Genomic DNA, 21,243 nt, shown 5'->3' on the forward strand with positions numbered 1-21,243 from the left:
GACTTAAGGACTTTTGTTTTTACTTTAAGTCAATGGTTATTTGGGAAGAAGTCGACTTCTTAATGCCTCTCATTAGCTCTGGGCTGATATACACTTTGATCCAGCGCACTTTGTACTTAACTTCGTCTTGCAATGAGACACTAGGGCTACTGCTGATCGAGGCTCTCGGATATCCTCTGGTTTTCCCTGAATCCCTATAGCACCAGGGGCTGACACTGGCATGTGATTGAAATGGGAAAGGGGGTCTGGATTTTTAAATGTGAAAGGGGCTAACTGACCCCTTCGGGGAAGGAGGATACTCTCAACCTCGTGAGATTCAGGCAACGCAAATACGTGCTCCAAGGAAGAATTATCAATGAATTGACATTGTTCTGGGAACTCTTGACGAAGAGGCAAACTTCTCTCATCGGTTTTCGGGAGGGAAGAACGACGTTTTCATCCTTTTATTGGTTATTTGCTGCTACTGGCATTAGTGAACGTTAGCTAGCGTAGTACTCACAACAGCCGTTCAGGTCTAACACCAAAAACTGGTGTTTCTCTCCTCCATGTGAACATAAGACTAAAAACTGGTGTTTTTCGCTACTAGTCGAACGTTAGACTAAAAGAACTTAACGTGTACTCGCTTAACATTGGATGTAAAGGAAGAGAAAACCGACACAAGTCGATTCCGTGTTAATTAATCTTTTTCAAATAACTTATTTAGGTGACTATATTTAACGGTAGAGTTCGAATGTAGGGTGTTTCTGAGCACGAGGTTTGCCAGTTTTCTTACTCTGACTCACTGTTAAACAAAGACGAAGAGGATGGGAAACCCATAGAGGTCTGCATTAGGACACTGAAGTCATAGCCAGCTCACCCCTCAATCAGAAAATACAAACTCATAGCCAGCTCGACAAAGGAATAAACCAACCAATGCAAGTAGCTGGAGTTTCGTCGTAGAAATCTGTCGCCTTTTACCGATAAATAACATCGAACTTCCCAGGGATGGACTCACTATCAGTACCTGGACTTTACCGTGGAGGTGTATCCGGCATGGAGACTGATTCAATGGCTGGCGACGTGGACTCAATTCAGGGAGGAATGATTTCTGTGGACCCAGTGGTTGACGGTATCTTAATGGACTCTTTTTGCCAGCAACAAGGATGGGTGCGCGTTCATGGTAAGATATGTTTAGTAAATTTTCTCTCTTGTTTTACATACTGACAGACATCTCTGTTTTCAAATCCATTTTATACACACTCTAAACTACACTGAACTATCTGGAACGCAGATGCCATATCTTTGTCACCCTTTCAATGCGGTATATGAAATGAAGTGCGAATATGAGGTAATGGCAAATATGTGTCGCTGCTCTCTTCTAATTCTCTTGCCATCAATAGGACACAGGCCATACAGTGTCCGACCGCAGCTCTAATAATAAGCTTAGACAACTTGTCACATGGTGGGTTCGCCACGATGTTTTCTTCACATCCGAAATTCTGTTTGTACTGACAAGACAGGTTGTTTTTGAGGCCACTGTGTTAAACACGACCAGTTACATGAACATGTTCACAACAAAAGCAAAAATCCATCTCTTGTCTTTTACTCAAACAGTCAGATACTTAAGCGATAGAATCATGCTATAGCTTGACCTAGAGAGGGTGTGTCACGGTGTATTTTTCATTTCTGTTAATAACCACGATTGGGTGTGAATGATCAGATTAACTTTAAATCCCCTTAGCATTATTTAGAGAGCACCACCAAACACAGTGTCATTCCCATCTGCAATACTTGACGAGTGGTTCAGTCATCCTCTGTCAAACAGATCCGCCACAGCTGAGTATATGAATCAGTTAGAGTTACGGTAGAACTGCCCAGGGTATTGACGAACACCCTGGCCGATTTTACGGTTCTTTTTAAATGTAGTTCAGTTCAGCAGCACGTTGTCATGGTAGCACCATTTATTACCAGCAGTTTAAACTAGAGGCACTGGAGGTTTACCTGTGGCTCAGCCCACAATTTGCATCAATGAATTGACAGTTGATGACATTCTTGAACAAGGCTGAACACAGAAAAAAGAAATGATTTTTTTTTTAATGGAAGTTTTTAAAACGAAACAGCAGTTGTCTATTTTTTCTGATCTCTTTAAATTGAGGGTGTATAGAAGAGACTTGTGTATTGCTACTGGTGACTTATTCGTAGGACTTGTCAAAGCCCTCAGTGACGCACTGTTTGGTGACCAACTGAATCACGCATTTACTTTAGTATTTGCCATGTGACGTGAGTTGGATCAGTCAGTCATGAAGTACTCACTTTTTCTCAAATACTTCACCTTGTTCAGTAATGGAGATAGAGTTGATTTTTTTTAAACAACTTAAGATACATTAAGAGAAAGTTTTAATATGTGCCTGAACATTCAGTCGCCATGACGATTATGGATGATGCAAATTCCAGTGGGAAAGCCCCACTGGAAGCTGGGATGATGTCATTTGGATAGCCTACAGCTCAGCAGAGTGTGAATTGTTTAGTAATATTCACACAACTGATGTGATCATAAAGACAGCTGCATGATTTGGGAGCGTGAGCCATGTCATAGTGTGTACACAGGGTATTTCAAACTCTTTATTTCTCCCTCTCTCTCTCCCTCTCTCAAAAAAAAAAAAGACTTGTATTTTTTACCATATGAATATTTTCTCTGTCTGTTTAATGTACTGGCAAAATAATAATGTAGAAAACCAAGCAAAACAACTGAAATTCCCTCTATCTAAAGGCTTAGAAGAAAGCTGTCACCCATTTTCATGTGAAGCCAATGGTTTTTTTTTTCTACATTCGAATGAGGCATCTGTAACCATGGGATCGTGGGTTTGAACCTAAGCTGGATTCTATAGCAATGCTAGCAGGAGCTGTTGTCATGGTAGCTTCTCCTCATTTTCCAGAGAACAGAAGGTCAAACCTTGTACTTTATGATATTGCTAACTAACACACAGAACATCTGGTACCTTCCAACCTCTCTTAACTCTTCATCACAACCTTAGCTTCCTTGGACCCCTTTTAATGTAGTATTTCATTGCTTAAAAACACACACCACACAAACACACAATGGCTCACAAAGAGCTAGGAGGAAAAAAAAAAAAAAAAGAAGTCCATTTTTAGTAGGGCTCAGTGTATTTCTTGGCCAACCTAACACATTGTCAGATAATACTGTCGCTTCAAGTTTCTTCCTTACATAGATGCCTTGCAGTCTGCCCCTCCACAAAATACTCTGTTGTTCAGAATCTGCTTTTCATTCGAAATGTAATTTTGCTGTTTCTTGAGCAACCCAAATTGAAACTGGCGCTACACCGAGACTGAACGAGTCATAAGCAGTTTCAGGCTTACTTTTGCTTCTCCTCCTTCTTGTCATCTGCCCAAGCCATGTTTATTCAGACGATTTATTGGCGATAAACAAACTGCAGCCAAGAAGCACATGTATGTTTGTCATAATAGGAAATCTATAGTGGAAGATGCTTAGTGTGTTCTGTATGTGAAATATTATCTTAGGGAAAACTTGTCCTTTTTATTAGTAGTTTTTTGGTTTCTTATTTGTTTGTTTTTCATATCTTAGGGAAATTTGATTTTAGCTATGTACAGAGCTGTTGTTGTAGTAAGCTATATTAAAGTCCTCCAGCAGATAGCTGGGTATTTTTATCATCTTATGTAATCTGCATTGTTTGCACTACACAAATGGGTCTTTGTTTTTGATTACTCAAGGATACTCTCCCATCGCCCGAAAACAGGTTTGGTTCATGTTTTCTATCTTTGCTGGCGATGATGATGTCAAATTGGGCTATTGAAAAAAGTCTCTGCCTACGCAATAGCTTCTAGAGCTCAGAAAGAGATGGTATTAGACTGGTCTATTCAGTGAGGGCAAAACAATAAAGGGGAAGTCTGCGCTTTTATATTTGGGGAAATTTTACCTTTTACCTTGCGTTTGTTAATCCGTCATCCGTGTAAAACCAAAGGCTGCATCGGTGGAAATGTTTCAAAACAAAACTCACCGCGGCTATACGTTTGACCTTGTCTCTCAAAGTTGTCTGTACATTTTTTTGACCTTGTCTGTCCTGTCACGTGGCAGTGAACTAAAGTTTCCGTCAAAGCAAAGGGGGGGGAGGGGGGGGGGGGTGGCGGCGGTTATTGCTCGGATGGTTTTGGCGTTTAAGGAGAAACGCTCGGAGAACATGGGAGTAACGGAGATGGAGGTGGGTGAGGGGAGGTTTAGGTAGTTCCAGTGAATGGTAGGATTGTGTTTGTGGACAGCTCTCTCCCTGTCTCTCAGGATGTGTGTAACCCCCCCCGCCGCCGCCTTGTTCCTCTTTCCTCTCCCGTCGGCCTGCCTGCTGGCCAGGAGGCCGTCAGCAGATGGGGGCCGGGACTGTGATGTAAGCAGACTATTTGGCAAATGACCTCAGTGGTCAGGATTTCAGGATTCCAGAGCAACAGGCACCAGTGCCTGCGTTCGTCACTGCGTTCCAGAGCTGAAATAACTCAATAAGGATGCCGGGGCGAACGGCTGGCCGGGCTGCCCATTCCGCTTCCCCCCCCCCGCCTCTCCCACTCTGTGCTACTGTAAATCTCTACATTCCCAAACACATAGACAAATTTAGTAGTGGAGGTTTGTTTTATTTCTCGTACAAGGCGACCATTTCTCCTCGTACAGGATAATATTTTTATTTGTCTTCTCTTTTTTGTGTGTGTGTGTGTGTGTGTAGACATCCAGTAATTTTTTTGCCATAGAGATGTTTTTTAAAGGCAGAGAAAATGGGAATGTGCCAGATTCAGTTTTGCTGTTCCCTTATGGGCAGGAACAGCTCTGTCCGTAATTTGGGTTGAAATAGTGGTTGCCATGGCTGTCTGGCAAAGAAAACGAATCTTGAGTAATACCAGAGCAGCAGCTGTGTCCACAATTTTCTTTTTCTTTTTTTTTTTTTTTTTTCAAATTCTGACCAAAATTCAATTACAAAGTCAGGTTTAATAGCAATTAAATTGCAGGCCATGCCTTTAAGCGGAGTGGGAGAAATAATCCCAGATTTTCCGACTTTTAAACACCGTATGGATTAGGATTAGCTCCCCCTTAAATACGGCTTGTGGTTTTCCCCTGCTTGGTGCCATTGAAAAGTATGACAAAAAAGCGTTACTTTGGAGAAAGACTCTTGTGTCTAAGCCTATTAAGGGTTTACCAAATAAGGGAAGATGAGAAGGTGGTTTGTCTTTTGCTTGCTCCATAGGATTATGACAGGACAATTTATCTTTGCTCCCTGTTGCACTGGATTCTGTGTAAGGTGAATTGTTACTTAAAGAAATGTATTAAAAAGACCTGTGTTATCAGAGAATGTAACACATTTGAGTCATTGTAATATTGCTTGCTAGCACACACAGTGAAATTCATTTAGAGTACTTTAGGGTTTTAAATGGTCTTTTCAGTCAAAGAGCCAGGCGCCAGGAATTGAGTTCATTGCAGTCACAAGAGCTTCACATGGTTGCATTCTCGATTTTGGTTAAGCACTTGATTTTTCTCATCCTCGCAAGTTCCATGTCAAAAGTGGCTTTGTATTTTCAGATCATTCAAAAAAAAAAAAAAAAAGAAAGTAAAATGCTGCAACTATTTCATGTTCTTTGGCCATTTGTTCTCTTCTCTCTCTCTCTCTCTCTCTCTCTCTCCCTCTCTCTCTCTCTCTCTCTCTCTCTCTCTCTCTCTCTCTCTCTCTCTCTCTGACCTAAAAATCTGTAAAGGTTAAGCTTGTCCATTTTTTCCTCACAGATAAAAAAAAAAGTTATCTGTATATATCTCCACTTTTTCCTCAGAGGCATACAGAGTGGGCTAACTGGCTAGAGGACAGAGTTGTGGGGATCCAGGCGTTACCTGAAAACACAGGAAGCCCACCTTCCTGTTTTTCAAGCCAATTCCTGATCGTTCTTGGATAAATATTTTGGTCCTCGCCTTTTGTAGGTGTAGCGAACGCCGGAGAGACTCAAACAAAATTCTCAGGATCCAGCGCGCGTGTTTTCATCTCCTGGTTTCATAATTCAGCACAGGACGCCGCAGATGTACTATTTACTATTTTCTTCTTTCATTTCGAAATACACCGCCCCCCCCATGTTTCAGACATTTTTCATTAGGAACGAATTGGGGTAAACGCTAATGCTCAGAGATGTTCAGAGATGTTCAGGGACTGTCGGGCATCCATCTCATTTACTCGCAGCAAATGAATACGCCATGCGCACAAATCTATCCTCCCTTAACGTCCACATGGTAGGGGAGCCAGGGGTGGGGGGAGGGTGGATGAGGAGCTCGCTCCAACCCTTTGGGTTTTTTTTTTTTTTTTTTTTTTGCCTTCAGCAGCCTTGGAATTATCCAGATCTGAATTCCTCATGGGATGGATCTCGTGGAAAAACTCAAGGTCTCATATTCTGTCCTATTGATTAGGATACGCTACGGTGAAAAGTCCCAGCACGTGTTTCCTGTCTTTTTTTTTTTTATTAGTAGATTAGCCAAGAGCTCTGCCCCCACAAGTCCCAAAGACTCGTGTTAATGTGTTAAATAAAGCTGGATTGATTGTCTTAATTGGTTTAAACGTGACGGTGCCCCGCAGGCTGCGAGACAGCCACTCCCATTAATCATCTCATCCCCGCGTTATGAGTTAGCCGAACGTTCGGGCCGTGACGGATCCCGCTCGTTCGACGCATAATTGCCGAGCGTTGTAAACTTGCCAAGCCAGTCAGAACAGTGGTTCATTAACGCCGGCCAGGTGTCTGCGTAGGACAACAATCTGTGTTTCTGTTGTCTGCTGCATTTAGCATATATTTTAATGTTGATTCTAATCCAATAAGGTCAGTCGGGGGGGGGGGGGGGGGTTCTCACAGATTTAATTATCAGAGAAGAATCTTGTTTTTCCTGGATGTAATTATACCAGCAAGGTAACATTTTGTCATTGTGATGACAAAACACGATGTGTTGGTGTGATCTGACACACCTCGGGTCTCTTAACCACTCATGAATTACTGACACTAGGCAAGCCACAGAGCTACAGAAGAAAACGTCGCTGCCTAATCAATACTACTCCTGGTATTAGTGCTGATAAGTCTTCATTGTTATTGGACTATAAAGGAGGAGAGATCTAGAACAGGATAGAGGTAATGAGAGTGCTGGGTGCTGGAGGGAACGAGAGATGGATGGATACAGGAGAAGAGAGAGAGAGAGAGAGGGAGGAAAAGAGAAACGGGGGGGGGGGCACATATATACGCTAGATAATCCTTTAGGCGCTTTTGTTTAACGTCCAGAACCGCTTTGATGTATGACTGTTCGTATTTTGTAGCATTAATAAAAAAATTCATTTTGAATAAAAGAACCTTTCACGTTTTTTTTTCTCTCTCTCTCTCTTTTTTTTTTTTTTCTTTAAATGCTGAAAGGCAGGATGGTAATTTTCCACCTGTCTGCTCTGATTCTCCGGAAGCACGGGGAACAAAGATGTCTGAATGAAAAGAGAATGAAAGACACCCTGCACCAGGGCGGACATGGTTTCAGGTTACTGCCAAGGACTCATGTGACGTTGAGTAGGATATTTAATATGCTTTGACAAGAGACTGAGCTACTGTCTGTGTGTGTGTGAATGGTAGGCTAGTGATGGAGCTTTACTTTCAGTTTCTGATGCTGTCTCTTTTATTTGGCTCATTGGAACACAGCTGTAAGTGTGTAGTATAGAGTATAGACAGTATGGTTTTTCATATGCTGTGTCATGGGTTTTTTTTGGGGGGGGGGGGGGGTTTCCCCCCTTGTGTGAGTGAGTGTATGTCAGTCTTTGTGGAAACAGAATCATTTTGAATGTTTGTTTATGTCCCTCTGGGATATTCTTCTTAGACTTTTTGAGCTGTCACTTACTCAGAGGTCACGCAGAGGTCACATCAGCGACTTTCTCACGCAAGAAGAAGCGTACACAAACAAACGTGTATACACACACACACACACACATACACACACACACACACACACACACACACACACACACACACACACACACACGCCAAGAAAGATACATGCACGCTCACACTTCCAATCAGAGTGAGTCAGTTCACTTGTCTGAGCTTTGATAAAGCACGCCGGACATGCCTGAGTGACCATACAATGCTCCAGTTCCTCCCTGAATCCAGCTCTACCCGTCATTGGCCGACTCTCTTCAGATGCAAGCCTGTATGGGCGCTTGTGTGTTGAGGAGTTGGCAGGTAGGACATTTCTCGGGCGTTGGGGCGAGACAGACAAGAAATTGCAGGTTTGTCAGATCGTATCATTCCCGTTGCTTCAGAGTCCTCCCAGTACCCTAAAGGCTTCTGTTTTCACAACCCCCCACCCCCGATGCCAAATGAACATCTATAGAATATTACTCAATGCTGTTACTGTATACTCACCCCCATTTCACCCAGTGTCAGGAGAACAGGGATGGCCTCTGGAGCAGGACCAAGACACTGGGTGCAGATTGAGAGATCCAGCTCACTGGTGTTGTGATTATTCGAAATGACTTATGTGTTGTTTCGATTTATTCCCCGTGCATAAATCTTTTAAGAAGAACCCGCGAGCTCTAATTTAACACGCTGTAAATGACCGAGATAGTCGTCGGGGTGCTGACAGATTCCGTGTTCAGGCGTTTTTTATAATTAATTTATTACTTGAAAAGGCACGCTGTTTCCTACTTTGCGAGAAACGCAGTCCAAAACGTGTAGATACATATTGTCCCCCCCCCCTCACGTAAGTGATTTGCTGTGGCGGAATGACTTGGCACGCGCTGCCACTGATAATGGTCTAAGATCACGCCGCCCAGTTTGGCAATTCAAAGCCAGCAGCCAAGAGAGAACAGTACAAGAGTCAAACTGTTGGAAATGTTGTTTAAGGGTCAGACATGCATTTTTGTGTGGGAGAGAGCTGGTGAGCTTTGTGTGTGTGAGTGTGAGTGTATATGTGTGTGTGAGTGTGTGTGTGTGTGTGTGTGTGTGTGTGTCTTGCCTCATTGGCCTGACTCAGTTGGCAGTATTACACAGCCCAAGGTGATTTTTTTTTTTTGGCAACACAGAAAGGCTCATTTGATTGAAGAGCACTAAATGAGGTCAGGTGATTGGCTGAGCCATTACGTCCCTTGACTCTTATTGGATGGGGGCTATGGGAATCGCCTCTTTGAAAAACAAAAAAAAACGAAAAAAAAAAAAAAAAAAAAACTGTTCTAATGCAATAGCAACTGCAACACAAAAGCTGTACAGAGACTTCAGAGACGATAAGATTCAGATAGCCATCGCTGTAGGTTGATGTGTTTTATTATTATTACGTCATGTTTGGTCTGATTCAGACAGGCATCTCTGCGTGCTGATATGCTTCACTAATGTGGCGCCTCTATACAAATGAACGTTTTTAACACTCGCCTCATTGGAAACAGATAACTTGATCAATCTGATTTCGAGCATTATTTCAGAGTCATTTGTCTTTGTTTGCATTGTGTCGTATGAAATCACTGCTTGTCGTCTGTTTTTTTTTTTTTTTCCACCGTCGCCGTTTGTTTTGCTTTAACTTGTTGTCTCTCCTTTATTTTTTTATTTTCTTTTTTAACCTGTCTCTCCACCCCATCCATCTCCACGTCCTCTGTCTTATCAGAGCGCCGCAGCACATGGTTCAAAGCTTCTGTAAGAGAAAGACACTTAAAGAAAAAGAAAAAAGACAGAGACAAGCAGGCTGGTGAAGACAGAGCTGTCGTGATGCACATCCTTTTCCCATACCACCCAGGCATCCTGTCGGTGGAGGCAGAAAGACAATGGCTCATCGGCCGACGTCTCCTTTCAAAAAAAAAAGCCTCCCTGGCTTCCCCTCTCAGCTCCCCAGCGTACGCTTACCGCTTTACGGATCAATTCTATGCTCTGATCTTCTCCTTGCAAATTCAGAGGATTTCAGGTTTTTATCTAATTCATCTGCCCCAGGTCATGTGAAAAGCACTAAACGCATTAGAAGTGTAAGCTCCCTGCTCAGATGCTGAACTTAAGTTCATTTATATAATGGAAATATCCCTGCCCTCCTGCGTAATGGGCTGATGCGTTTCGAGCGACGCTGTACGAAGACTGCCTGAACCCTCTTTTCCTGTGAGCAGCCGTGACGGAGGAGGCAGCGCTGGATCGTTCTCTGCCTCCCGCCCCCTCGCACTTTCACCCCGGCCTCAGCTAAATCTGTGTCGGGGTTACGTGCGTGGGGGTTCCTGGATTTCCCCTCCTTAAACTCTAAGACAAGAACCCTGACCTATGAACCAGGGCAAATTGTGCTCACTGTTCTAACTTGGGGTTTAACCACATTGTGAAAGTGGAGAAATATGCATTTTAGGATTCAATTAGCCTACTTTCTGGGGGTTAGAGTTGAACTCTTGGGTTTTTTAGGGACTTTTCACTCAAACCTCAAAGCCCATGAAAGGTCGTCAGGACTTTTTTTTTTTTTGCCGCAGTTATTTCTGTTGAGCTGCTTTCTCTTACTGAAGTAGTTTTCTCCTCCTTTATTCTGAAAAAAAAAAAGAAATCTTCCTCTGCATCTCTGCTTTAGCTTTTGTGTTTTGCTGTGTGTTTTTGTAAAGAGGCCTGCTGTCCCTTCTCTTCTCCTTCCCTGCTGAATTACCCCTGGGCTGATTTATGGCCTTCTTTTTATAGAGAGGTGCTATTTTTAGGAAGGGGTTGTGCGTGCATGGCCGTGCTCCTCCTGGTTTCCTTCTGGACAGAACAGCGCCGAAAAAGAATCCCCCGACTAAGTGGCGGTAGGTGCAAAGGGGGGGGGGGGTGGTCTAGTGTGTCAAACTTCCTGTACTCCTGAGTGGAGACAATGCGTCCTTCTACGTCATGCTCAAAAGGCTACGAGGGAGAGTGATGGACAATCGGAGCGAGACATGAGTTTATACGTATTAATTCTGAGAGCACTTCATCCTTTGTCTCAGCTTAATCCGATTGTCAGGCTCGTATGATACATGCCTAAAATTGACCTGTGACATTCCTTTGTTACAATAGCCCCTCTCGAGGCGACGTCCCATTTTGCTCAGCGAACAAATGAAGCTACTTCACAACGCATGGAAGAGCGATGAACGGTGTCTTTGTCGGATTGGGGCGGCGTAGAACGGTATTTAAACCAGTCTCTCTGAGTGACTGTCGTGTATTTGGGGTGTCGGTGTGGTGGAGAAGGAAGGGTCTCGGTGTTTAGTGATTGCTTTGTCACTCAGTCACCAGGGTATCAGGGAAATAACAAGGTGTTAATTGCCGCTGTCCAGACCAGACTCCTCTCAGAGTCTCCGCGGGCTCCAAAGCCCTTAACGAGGCAGGAATTCAGGCAGGGGTCTTTTACTCAGAGAAAACCAACCGGTTCTTTGCTTTTGCCTTTGCTTTCGCTAGATGAGTGGCATGTCTTATGAGATCTGACCTAAAATCACACGAGATTGGGTTGAGAAATTAACGATAAAAAAATGGACCTCATCTGTGAATAAGTTCTTTAAATGAACACGATTAAGTTTTTTTTTTTTTCTTTTAGCTTTGCAACAATGTAAAACAGGAAATCTCGTTACAGTACAATTTCATTTTTTTTTACCCAGTATGAAGCTGTTAGCATCGCCCAGCGGAGAAACTGGATGATTCAGTGACACTGGAAACAGCCTTTTTTCTTAAAGGTAGTTAGTCCACATCTGTCTGTTTTTTTGTTTTTTTTTCCCCCCTAAAGACTGTGTAGGACGCATTATGCTCGTGCTTATCTCAATTATGTAACCATATCAGACACTCTCCTTCCCCGGAGATTTATGTTACTGTCCTCTCAGTACAGACTGTAACCTTAAGACCTTGTAAACAGGAAGCAGTGGTGAGGAAAGAGGGTTTTTTTTTATCTACTTGACCATCTCTCAGTGCTTTGCAGTCCAAACAAATATTTTCTCATCATTTTCACATTCTGATATTATTTTGCCAGTAGTTCTAAGATCATTTTGGAGTTTTTTTTTTTTGTTTTTTTGTTTTTGTTTTCTGTTTTTTTTTCTCACATAAAACAAACAAAGTAAGCGTCAGTAGCATTTTTTTTATTATTTATTTACTTAGGTTCCAATTCTGACACAGTCCACGGAATTTGTATTCTCAGGCTGTCTCACTAAACTGAGGCCACTGCTGTTAATCCAGTATGGAATATGGGGTATGGAAAACAATTTGGATTAAGGGACGGTCAGAGTGGAACTCTGCGGTTTTAAGACCCTCGTTTACTGTCCTCATCTCCCTCTTGAGCTTGTGAGTGTAGGTGTTCAATTTCCCTGAAGTTCCATTGACATGGTTTTCACCTTCAGCGAGTCAACGGAAAGAGGGATTAGAGTCCCACTGGTATTATTTGGGAACCTCAAGTCAACAGCTTTCGTATGAAACGGCTTATCAAATCTATACACCGGGTCTGTTCGTAACCCAAGCCTCTTGCAAAATTGGGCACACTTGCTGCGGTTTCACGTCGAAATCCTCCCGATGTTCTCATTTTCGCGGGATTCCCGGACAAAAGAGTGTTTAAAGTGATTTTACAGTGCGGGCCTACTGAAAAATTCAGCCTCCACCAGAGCCTTTGTTTGTACGCTGTGTGTGCGCGTGTGTGCATGTGCGCGTTCTGGTACCAGTCATTTCGGCTTTGTTTCATTTTCAGTGGCGTGATAAGTTGATTAACAGCGGCCTGGTTCTCGGCTGAAGAATATCGGTCAAGTTCGTCGTTTGCTCAAGTAATACTCTGACAGAGAACAAAAGCATTTCAACAGAATGTTCTAGAATATTCCTCAGTCATTCTATCACGGTATAATGTCATTCTATGATATAAAACAGACCACCTACAGGGCTCAGTAGGTGGCTTGTTTGTTGCAGGACACGGTCGTTCTGAGTTTTGCCATGATGACTAATACTTGTCATATAACTGATGCCGGCTGATGTTGAGGTAAACCACAATAAGGGGCCCAAGCTAGGCACTACACTATCTGATTGGACAGCAGGATGAAGAAGGTTTGTACGCATGTGTACGTCTGACACCCCGTTTCCTCCCAGGAAGCGTAGTATCAGCCCAGAAAGCAGGAAATGGTGAACTGAAGCTGAAAACCAGTGTCTGGTCTTTACACTGCGGCTCAGGGTGTAGAGGAATGCTGACTACCAACGTTCGTCACAGACAGTTTGGCGTTTTGACTCTTAGCAACCTCGTAATACAATGATAGAGGACGCCATTTACGTACCATCAAGCTGAAATCGAGAAGCGAGGCTGGTTTCCAGTGAAGATCTGGCCTGAGATGTCCTCGTGTGTGTCGTGAAGAAACGGCTTCCTCATCGTGGCCTTTGTCGCTCTGATTCCATCCGTCTGTCGTCCATCATGAGTCTGCAGAGGGGGGCCACTCTGGAGGACCGTCGCAGCTCTGACAGAAGCCCGTCACGCAGCGCGTCGGGCAGGGAAAGCGGTCCGCTTTGGCAGGTCCTGGCCAGGCCCTGGCTAAAGAAACGCTCCCATTCTGTCCCGGAGCAGCCTTTGGAAAGACCTGAAAGGAGGACTCTAGCCAGGCTCGCCAGCGAACCCCGCAGCTTGACCTGGTCCAGGATCAGTAGCACCGGTTTCGCCAGCGCCGTCCCCGTCTCCAGTATCCACAGCCTCCCCCACCCCGACAGGGTCACCAGCTCAGGGGTCCTGATGGAGCACGTTCGGCCCGAGAGAACGCAGTCATCCCAGATCCCCGCGTCCTACCCGCGCTCCGTCTCCGAACTGGGGTCTGGCGTTGCCATAGAAACCGCGCCGCCGCTCCATAGGGAACAGGCCGCCCTGCCATTTCATGGGATTTTGCTGTCCATGTCAAGAAGGATCAGCAAGATACTGAAAGCCAAAGAGGAGTCTGACAACGAGGAACAGGAGGAGGATGGTAGGAAGCTCCTGTTGCTATCTCATTAAAAAAAAAAAATGTAACAGGGATTCAACAGATCTACTCTTCGGTCATTTCACGAGCTTAATTGAAACAGAGTAATAACATGTTTTGAATTTGATGGGGTCTCTTATTTGATAATTCGATTTAAGCAAACCACGGTCGTTTGTCTAGTAAGATTAAAACGGATTTTATCAACATTCGCCACATGACCGTTTCACTTGCGTGGCTGATCTGCCCAGTTGGAGAGCCGCAGAGCTCGGATGTGCTTTTTAATTGAGGTTCCTAATCGATTTATTCTACATTTGTTCATGGTAAACATAGAGCTCTTGTTTGTCCAGCGGAGAACGGTTGTTATATTGATGAAAGAGATCAGAGGGAAGCTTTATGTAAACACTGAGTCAGTGCCAAAGTGTTTTCGTATGAAGTTGATTATACTGATGTTCAAAACGTCAGCTCTGTGCATCATGCTTTGCGTTTTGGTTTTTGTTTTTTTTTGGTTTTTGTTTGATCGTGTCACGTACGTTATCTGCCCTCTGGGCACAGCGTCAGTAAGATATATTTGACATTAGATGTAATCTTGCTGAGTTTGACTGTGTGAGCAAAGCGGAGGTTAAGTATGAAGTGGAAATTGCGTTTTACATCTCAAATACATGTCAGGCTTCAAGAGTCACAGCTATGGGAAAGAGAAATGAATGATTTTCCTACTTCCATCCACACGAGATATCAAAATGAAAACAAAACACGTTGAGCAGGGGAACAGGTTTATCTCTCTTTACTATTTTTGTGAACCCCCCCCCCCCCCCCCCCCCCCCCCCCCCATTTTTTTTCCATTTCCCTCGTCTGAGTGGTGTCGCTGTAGAAATCAGCTACGTCCGTTCGTAGTCTCACCGTCTTATTCCACATCAGCGAAAACACAGGGTGAAAACTATGATGCATGCCTAAGCACAGCTCATTTTTCCTGTCTGTGTCAGGACTGTCCTCCACATGCCATGCTGGCAGAAGGGCAGTTTTTTTTAAGGGTGTGCTGCGTCGTACACCAGTCTCCCAGGCCTCGTCAGCTTGTGGTCGATGACTGTACTACTTTTAAACGGAAACGAACACATCTGTGTCAAAGATTTTGATATGTTGGAATGCACCCTAGATCAAAAGAGTGCAGCTTCTCCAGCACATGACAATGAAGCTTTATATTGATAGTGTGAGTTTGTTTTCTTTTTTCTTCTCTCTCTCTCCTTTTTTTTTTTCCGTTTTCTAAGGTGGTTTGAGGTCATCGTTTATATGTTCGAGCAGTTTGAAATTCAAAGCCCGTTGTTTTGTTACGTCACATTTCAAGGCTCAGTTTTGCACTCAAGCAGTACTTTTCATTTTTTTTTTTCCCAACATGAAATATTTTTGAAAATAACTTTTAAATGCAAGCTTAAGGCAACGTGAAGCCAAGCTTTCGATTTGAAATGCTTCCTCCTCAACTCGTAGCATTGATGCAAGAGGCCTCTGAAGTGCACGTTTTTTTGTTTCACTTCTCTGTGGCTTAACAGTAAACACGCACTCTTCCTCATTGCAGATTCACTAACGCCCCCCCCCCCCCCCCCCCCCCCAGGAGCTCTCGCCATGTCGTCTGCGGCTTTCCCCCCTCGATATTACCATAAATGCTAATTGCTTAACCCAGGGAAACAGTACGTATCATCCGTGTCGAACCCTCCAAATGAAATTACTCTCATGCTGTCTGTGACAACGCTAATTGGGATTGCTGAAGGCCTCTCTCAGTTCAGGAAAATATTATTAAACTTCAAAAGCTTGAACGTCGACCCCCCGCAGTCCATCTGTGAAGTAATGGTGACAAACCTTTGGGCTCTCCAGGAGTAGAAGAGGGACACCCATCCCCCAAATCTCTCCATTTTTTTTTTTTTTTTGTCTCTCATTCCTGTTCCTCCCCTTCACTCCAAATGGTGAAGGAGAGCTTTTCACTCTCCTTTTGTATGTAAATAACGACTTCTGCAATAACACAAAGAGTTTCGCCACACCACCTATGGTCTCATTAACCTTACAAAAGCTGGGCCACAAGCGATCAGCTGAAATCATGTGAAAAAAAAAAAAAAATCCTTGGGCTTTCATTTCAGCTATAAGATCAACTGGTGAATGAGGGGGTGTGAGAGGAGGGTGTAATTTGCGCCTGAAGGAACCATAATTTCATTCTCTCTCACTCTGAGCCTCCTTTTTTTTAAAAAGCGTTTATCTAGGCCTAGATCTAACCCCAGTAGCTTTCTACAGCGGACAAGCACTTTGTCATTTGGGTCTTGCCGTCATGGGTTGGTAACTGTAGGAATAACCCAGTCGTACAGAGACGATGTGGGAGGGGACAGAAACCTTGCCCGCCGAAAAACCGCCGTGCAGTTTTAGCATCGGCCTCTTCTGTTTACCTCACATAACCTAGTTCCGGGAGGCGTGCTGGATCTCACCTTTCAGAATTGGTGACGCAAACCTACCTTTTTGGCCTTGCGTGTGGAGAGAGAGAGAGAAAGAACAGCAGTTTTTTTTGTTTTTTTTCATGGAGAAAGTAAGCTCCTAATCCACAGCACATTTCATAGCCTCTGGCACGTTATAACCCCGTCCCGCCCAAGGCTGTAGCTCATTTCTTTTTTTTTTTTTTACAGAGGAACCATCATCGTACTCATCTAACCCCCCGGTCTGCGCGCCTGTCCACCTCCTGTATTTATGCACACACGCACACACACACACACACAGAGCCGAAGCAATGACACAACAGCAGTTTCTGCGGTGGGAGAACAGATGCGAAAGAGATGCAAATGTAGCAGACTCAGTGACTGCTGCTTATTTAAATATTAAACAATGTCACTCAGTTGCCGTGTGTGTGGGATCGCGCGGAGCGACAAAAGAACACGCGCTCTCTGCCCCGCCTCCGACGACGCCGTCGGCTAAAACCGTAGAACAGATGTTCTCCAACAGCACAGCAATTCCATGTATATCTGATACCGCCCCAGGATTTTTGAATTCGAGCACTGATTGACCTGTTTGAGATGCATGTGGGGTGGGGGTGGGGGGGATCCACACACACACACACACACACGCATACATTTTGAAACGTATGAATGGGAGATTCTTTGACGAGGTTACTAAAAGAATCAATGGCATTTCTGTGTGTGCTCCAAAGGACAGGAATAGACTCTCATGTACGTAGAGGACGGAAAGGAATCCGTTAATTAATTCATTCCATCACACAGTTCTCGTTTATCAGCCGGTGATAAACGAAGATCAGAATCTTGCAGGCCGCTGTTTCCAGTGAGCGATGTTGTTCTGAGCCGAATTTGGTCGCCTGTTAAAGCCAGAAAGGCCGAGAGGGACGGCCTCACTGTTTTTGAACAAATGAAGCTTGACTGATTTGTCAGACTGCTTGTCGGGTGTACAAGTTAAAACAGACAAGGACATGAGCGTTTTTTTGGCAAGTCAGCGTGGCTTTATTTATTTATTTATTTATTTGTTTGTTTATTTATTTATTTATTCTTTGGCTCCTGTCTTGTCTTCTCAAAGTGACCCTGCAGTGAGGTGATAAAAGGGACGGTTCACAGGTCTCTGAATTATGAATAGCGCGGAGCACTCTTCAAACTGCTCTGACACAGCACATCCACTGGAGGCCCAGAAAGCCGCTCCGGGATCACGCGACACCAGACTACGCGGCAAAGCACCGAAGGACCAGAAAGACACGCTCACATCACGCAACACAAACTGCACAACAAAGCACGCTACGCTACGCTACGCTACACTTATAGCGCAGTCAGCTTCAAAGAGAAAAGCGCAGTGAGGTTATTTTGGACCTTCAGGGTTAAATGACAGTTATGACTGCAATCACGCAACCTAAAACCCCAGTCACATCTAAGGGGTATTCATGAGCGCTTACAGCTGGCAAGATTTTTCAGTTTGATTTGCTGATTAGAAGTTTCTCATGATGACATGGCATAGATGTATCTGGCCTTATCAGATTGAAAACAATGGGTTTTCTTCCGTCAGTGAAGACACGAGGTATAAATAGCAATGACTGGGCCTAGAGAAGAAGAAGAAGACGGCGAAGAAAACAAAGTCACGTGAGGGGGGGGGGGGGGGAATTTACAATTCGAACCGTAATCTGTTTTGCATTGAATCTCTCTGAATGAAGCAGCAGACAGGTTGTGTGTCTGGTGTTCACTCGAGTCCTCGTGTTTTGTACTGTGAAGCCTGATGGACAAAAGGGAAGACAGAGGTCCACCTGTCTTCCCTCCGCATTAACAGCTGCTTCTGTGAGTGGCTCTCTATTAGATTACTGATTAACCAAGCGGCACGGCACATCCACCAACGTCAAAACAAAGCCAAACTCCCCAAAGCCTTCCCCCTCTCTCCTTCTACAGCTGGAATCGGCACACAGGCAGAGAGATACGAAGCGGCAATCATCACCCAATCTGTTAATTGCAGTCATTTCCTCCCTCCATAGACAGTGTCTCAACCCTCTTTTCTCCCCAGATACCAATTACACGCGCTAATTTGCAATGCTGATAAATTGGCATCTCAGAGTGGGATTGTAGTAAAAGGCCGCGTCGCAGGCACGGTCAACATCTGTTAGCGAGAGATAGAGCACGAGTGCCCAATTCCCACATGACTGCTAATCCATTCAGCTTTTAATTTCATCCAAAGCACTTTCTTTTCTTGTTTTGGTTTTGGTTTGGGTTGGGGTTTTTTATTTATTTATTTATTTTTAAATGCAATCCAAAGTACATTGGACAGACAGAAAAGAGCAGTGGCAGATGAGAGGCAGGAAGACTTGGAATGTAAACAGCTTGGCAAAAAAAAAAAAATACTCTCGTTCATGAGTTGGGTTATTTATTTTTGTTTTGGTTTGGTTTGTTTTCTTTCTGTTTAATTTTTGTTAGGCTTTGAAAATATAAATAAAAACGGAGGAATCTCTCCAGATGAAAAATGACAGGTTTAAGGTCAGTATCAGTACCACACCCTTCTTCCTGTCACCACCACCCCCACCCCCCCCCTCCCTTCTTCTCTCTTTGCACTAACCCCTAGCCTGACCGGGTGGCTAGATAAGAAAGGTGATGTCACCGTGTTGTTATTGGAGGAGCTGTTTGTGTTTAGCGGTTGCCTTGGCGACCTGGCGGCAGGGTGCTATGCAGCTCGGCTGTGTACAGTGAAGGAGGTAAAGTTCTATGGGCTCTGCAGCAGCAGAACACAAAGCATCTTCTGTTTCCCTGACTTAGCCGCGTGTGAGGGTGTGTGTGTGTGTGTGTGTGTGTGTGTGTGCTCACCTGGCAAACAATGTGGGAATTTGGCACTGTTTTTTTTATTTGTTTTTTTTTTTTTTTTTTAATCTTTTTAATTATACTTATCAGAGTCGAATGTAAATTAATGAAGAATGCATGTCGGTTGTTAGTTTACCTTTTACATACCTGTGGATTTCAGAGAAGTGCATCTCTCTGTGCTTCAGTAATTAAGGGTGTGAATGATCCACTTGGCTACAATAACAACATTCATATTTTTAGTTCCCCCGACGGTGAACGCTTCTCTGTTTCAACCTCGGTGCTCACGTTCATCCAGCTTCTCATTTTTCTTCCCACATGCAGATCACTGTGTTTGCAAAAGAAGTTCTTCTGTGTCTGTTTTGTTCCCTCTGTCTGATGAAACGGGGAACCAACCGTTTATCATGAGACTTTCAGTGGAAAACAGAACTAATAGACAGTGAATATAGTCTGCCTTCCTTCTCAATGCAGAGAGGTCACAGAGAGAGAGAGAGAGAGAGCGAGAGGGGGGGCAGACAAGTGTGAACAGTTTTTTTTTTTCTTTTTGAAAAGGATCATATGCAGAAGTGAGATGGAAAAGCAGATTAAGAAATGATGTCCTTTGTAGGTTTCTTGTGGTAGACATGTTGAAAGAGTTCAGTCTGTGACGGGTGTGTGTATATGGGGGGGGCGGGGGGGGCAGTTATGTGATTCTGAGGGCTGGTAAGATGACTGGGTTTCGTACATGACATTAAGGTATGCTAGGCTGTGAGTTCTAGGGGCGTCGAAGATCCAAGAGTGTCGGGCGATGTGATTTGGCGAGGGTGTCCAGTCTGGTGGGTGATATTTAAAGGGGGTCGGCGGAGGGGTCTCCGTGTTGGTGGTAATTAGCATCCAAAAGCATTCCCTTCTGAAACCTCATCCTGGACAGGTGGCATCGCCTCACCCTGGGTCCCAGACATTCCACACAGGACTCCTGGGGAGTAAGGTTACCTCCCACCCGCATCAGAGACATGTGTAACTGCCCAAGACATCAGTAGCTGTGTGTTTGTGTGTGTGTGTGTGTGTGTGTGTGTGTGTGTATGTGTGTGTGAGAGAGAGAGCAGTAAACCATGGGTTTGCTCTTTACAGCCGTGTCATGTACACGATCTCCATACAGACGCATAAACAACCACTTTTTCACACACACAGCACTGTTGGCTCTCTCACATGTCTGTCTGTCTGTCACACACACACACACATACACACACACATACACACATCACGCAGCTCTGACAGGCCCTTCCTTGCCCTCGCCGGGGAGAGCTATTTGTGTTCTTTGACCCCCCTCCGGGGTCGCAAACTGGCAGGTTTAGCGTCCAGTTGGCACCCGCCCTACAGTAATTGTTTTCAGGCAGTACAAGCGTACAGACAAACATACGGCAGCGCACAGGACCAGCTCCAGGACACCCACACAGTTATTGCCTCATTACACTCTCTCTCTCTCTCTCTCTCTCTCCCTCTCTCTCTAGAGCCCAGGAGCAGGTTACACACGCCAAGGAAATGCGCGCTGTAATTACCGCTAGCGCCCGAAAGTACGCAGCGCTCGATCTGTAACCCCCAAAACACGCTCCGAAAAACCAAAAAGAGGGAAAAGAGGCTCAGCGGTCGAACATATGCTACCCAAAACCAACGAGGAGAACATCGCGTTGAATCAGTCAACCAAAACTGTGTCATTTTAACCAAGACACGATTTATGCCTCCTCTCTTTTATTTTCTTTCTTTCTTTTTTTTTCCCCCGCCCGAGCCGCAGTATCAGGAACGATTTCGATGTGCGTAATTCTCTGTCCCACTTTGGACCTCAACCCCTAGTGGCATAAGTGGTTCTGTGGTGCGATGCTCACTTCCCCGAGAACATGGCCCGTTAACTAAAACCACAAGTATTAGCAGAGCATCATTCTGTAGGCCCAAAAAAAAAAAGGCCAACGGCGTTGAGGTTTTGCTGTGTTACGTCTCTGCTCACAGATAAAGCCATACAGTCACGCGGCATTCAGCACCCGTTAAAACCGTTTGAT

The 21,243-nt window shown here is 44.4% G+C and overlaps 1 protein-coding gene across 1 annotated transcript in view; it reads left to right on the forward strand.

The window, feature by feature from the left end:
• Positions 1-1,103: 1,103 nt before the first annotated feature.
• rasal2 (RAS protein activator like 2) overlaps positions 1,104-21,243 on the forward strand; it is a 53,835-nt gene continuing 33,695 nt past the window's right edge. Inside the window, 1 exon segment of the mRNA XM_030775284.1 lies at positions 1,104-1,159. Coding sequence (XP_030631144.1) covers positions 1,117-1,159 — 43 coding nt within the window. The 5' untranslated portion in view covers positions 1,104-1,116.

Source organism: Chanos chanos, chromosome 5 (genome assembly GCF_902362185.1).
Source record: "Chanos chanos chromosome 5, fChaCha1.1, whole genome shotgun sequence".
Taxonomy (NCBI): Eukaryota; Metazoa; Chordata; class Actinopteri; order Gonorynchiformes; family Chanidae; genus Chanos; species Chanos chanos.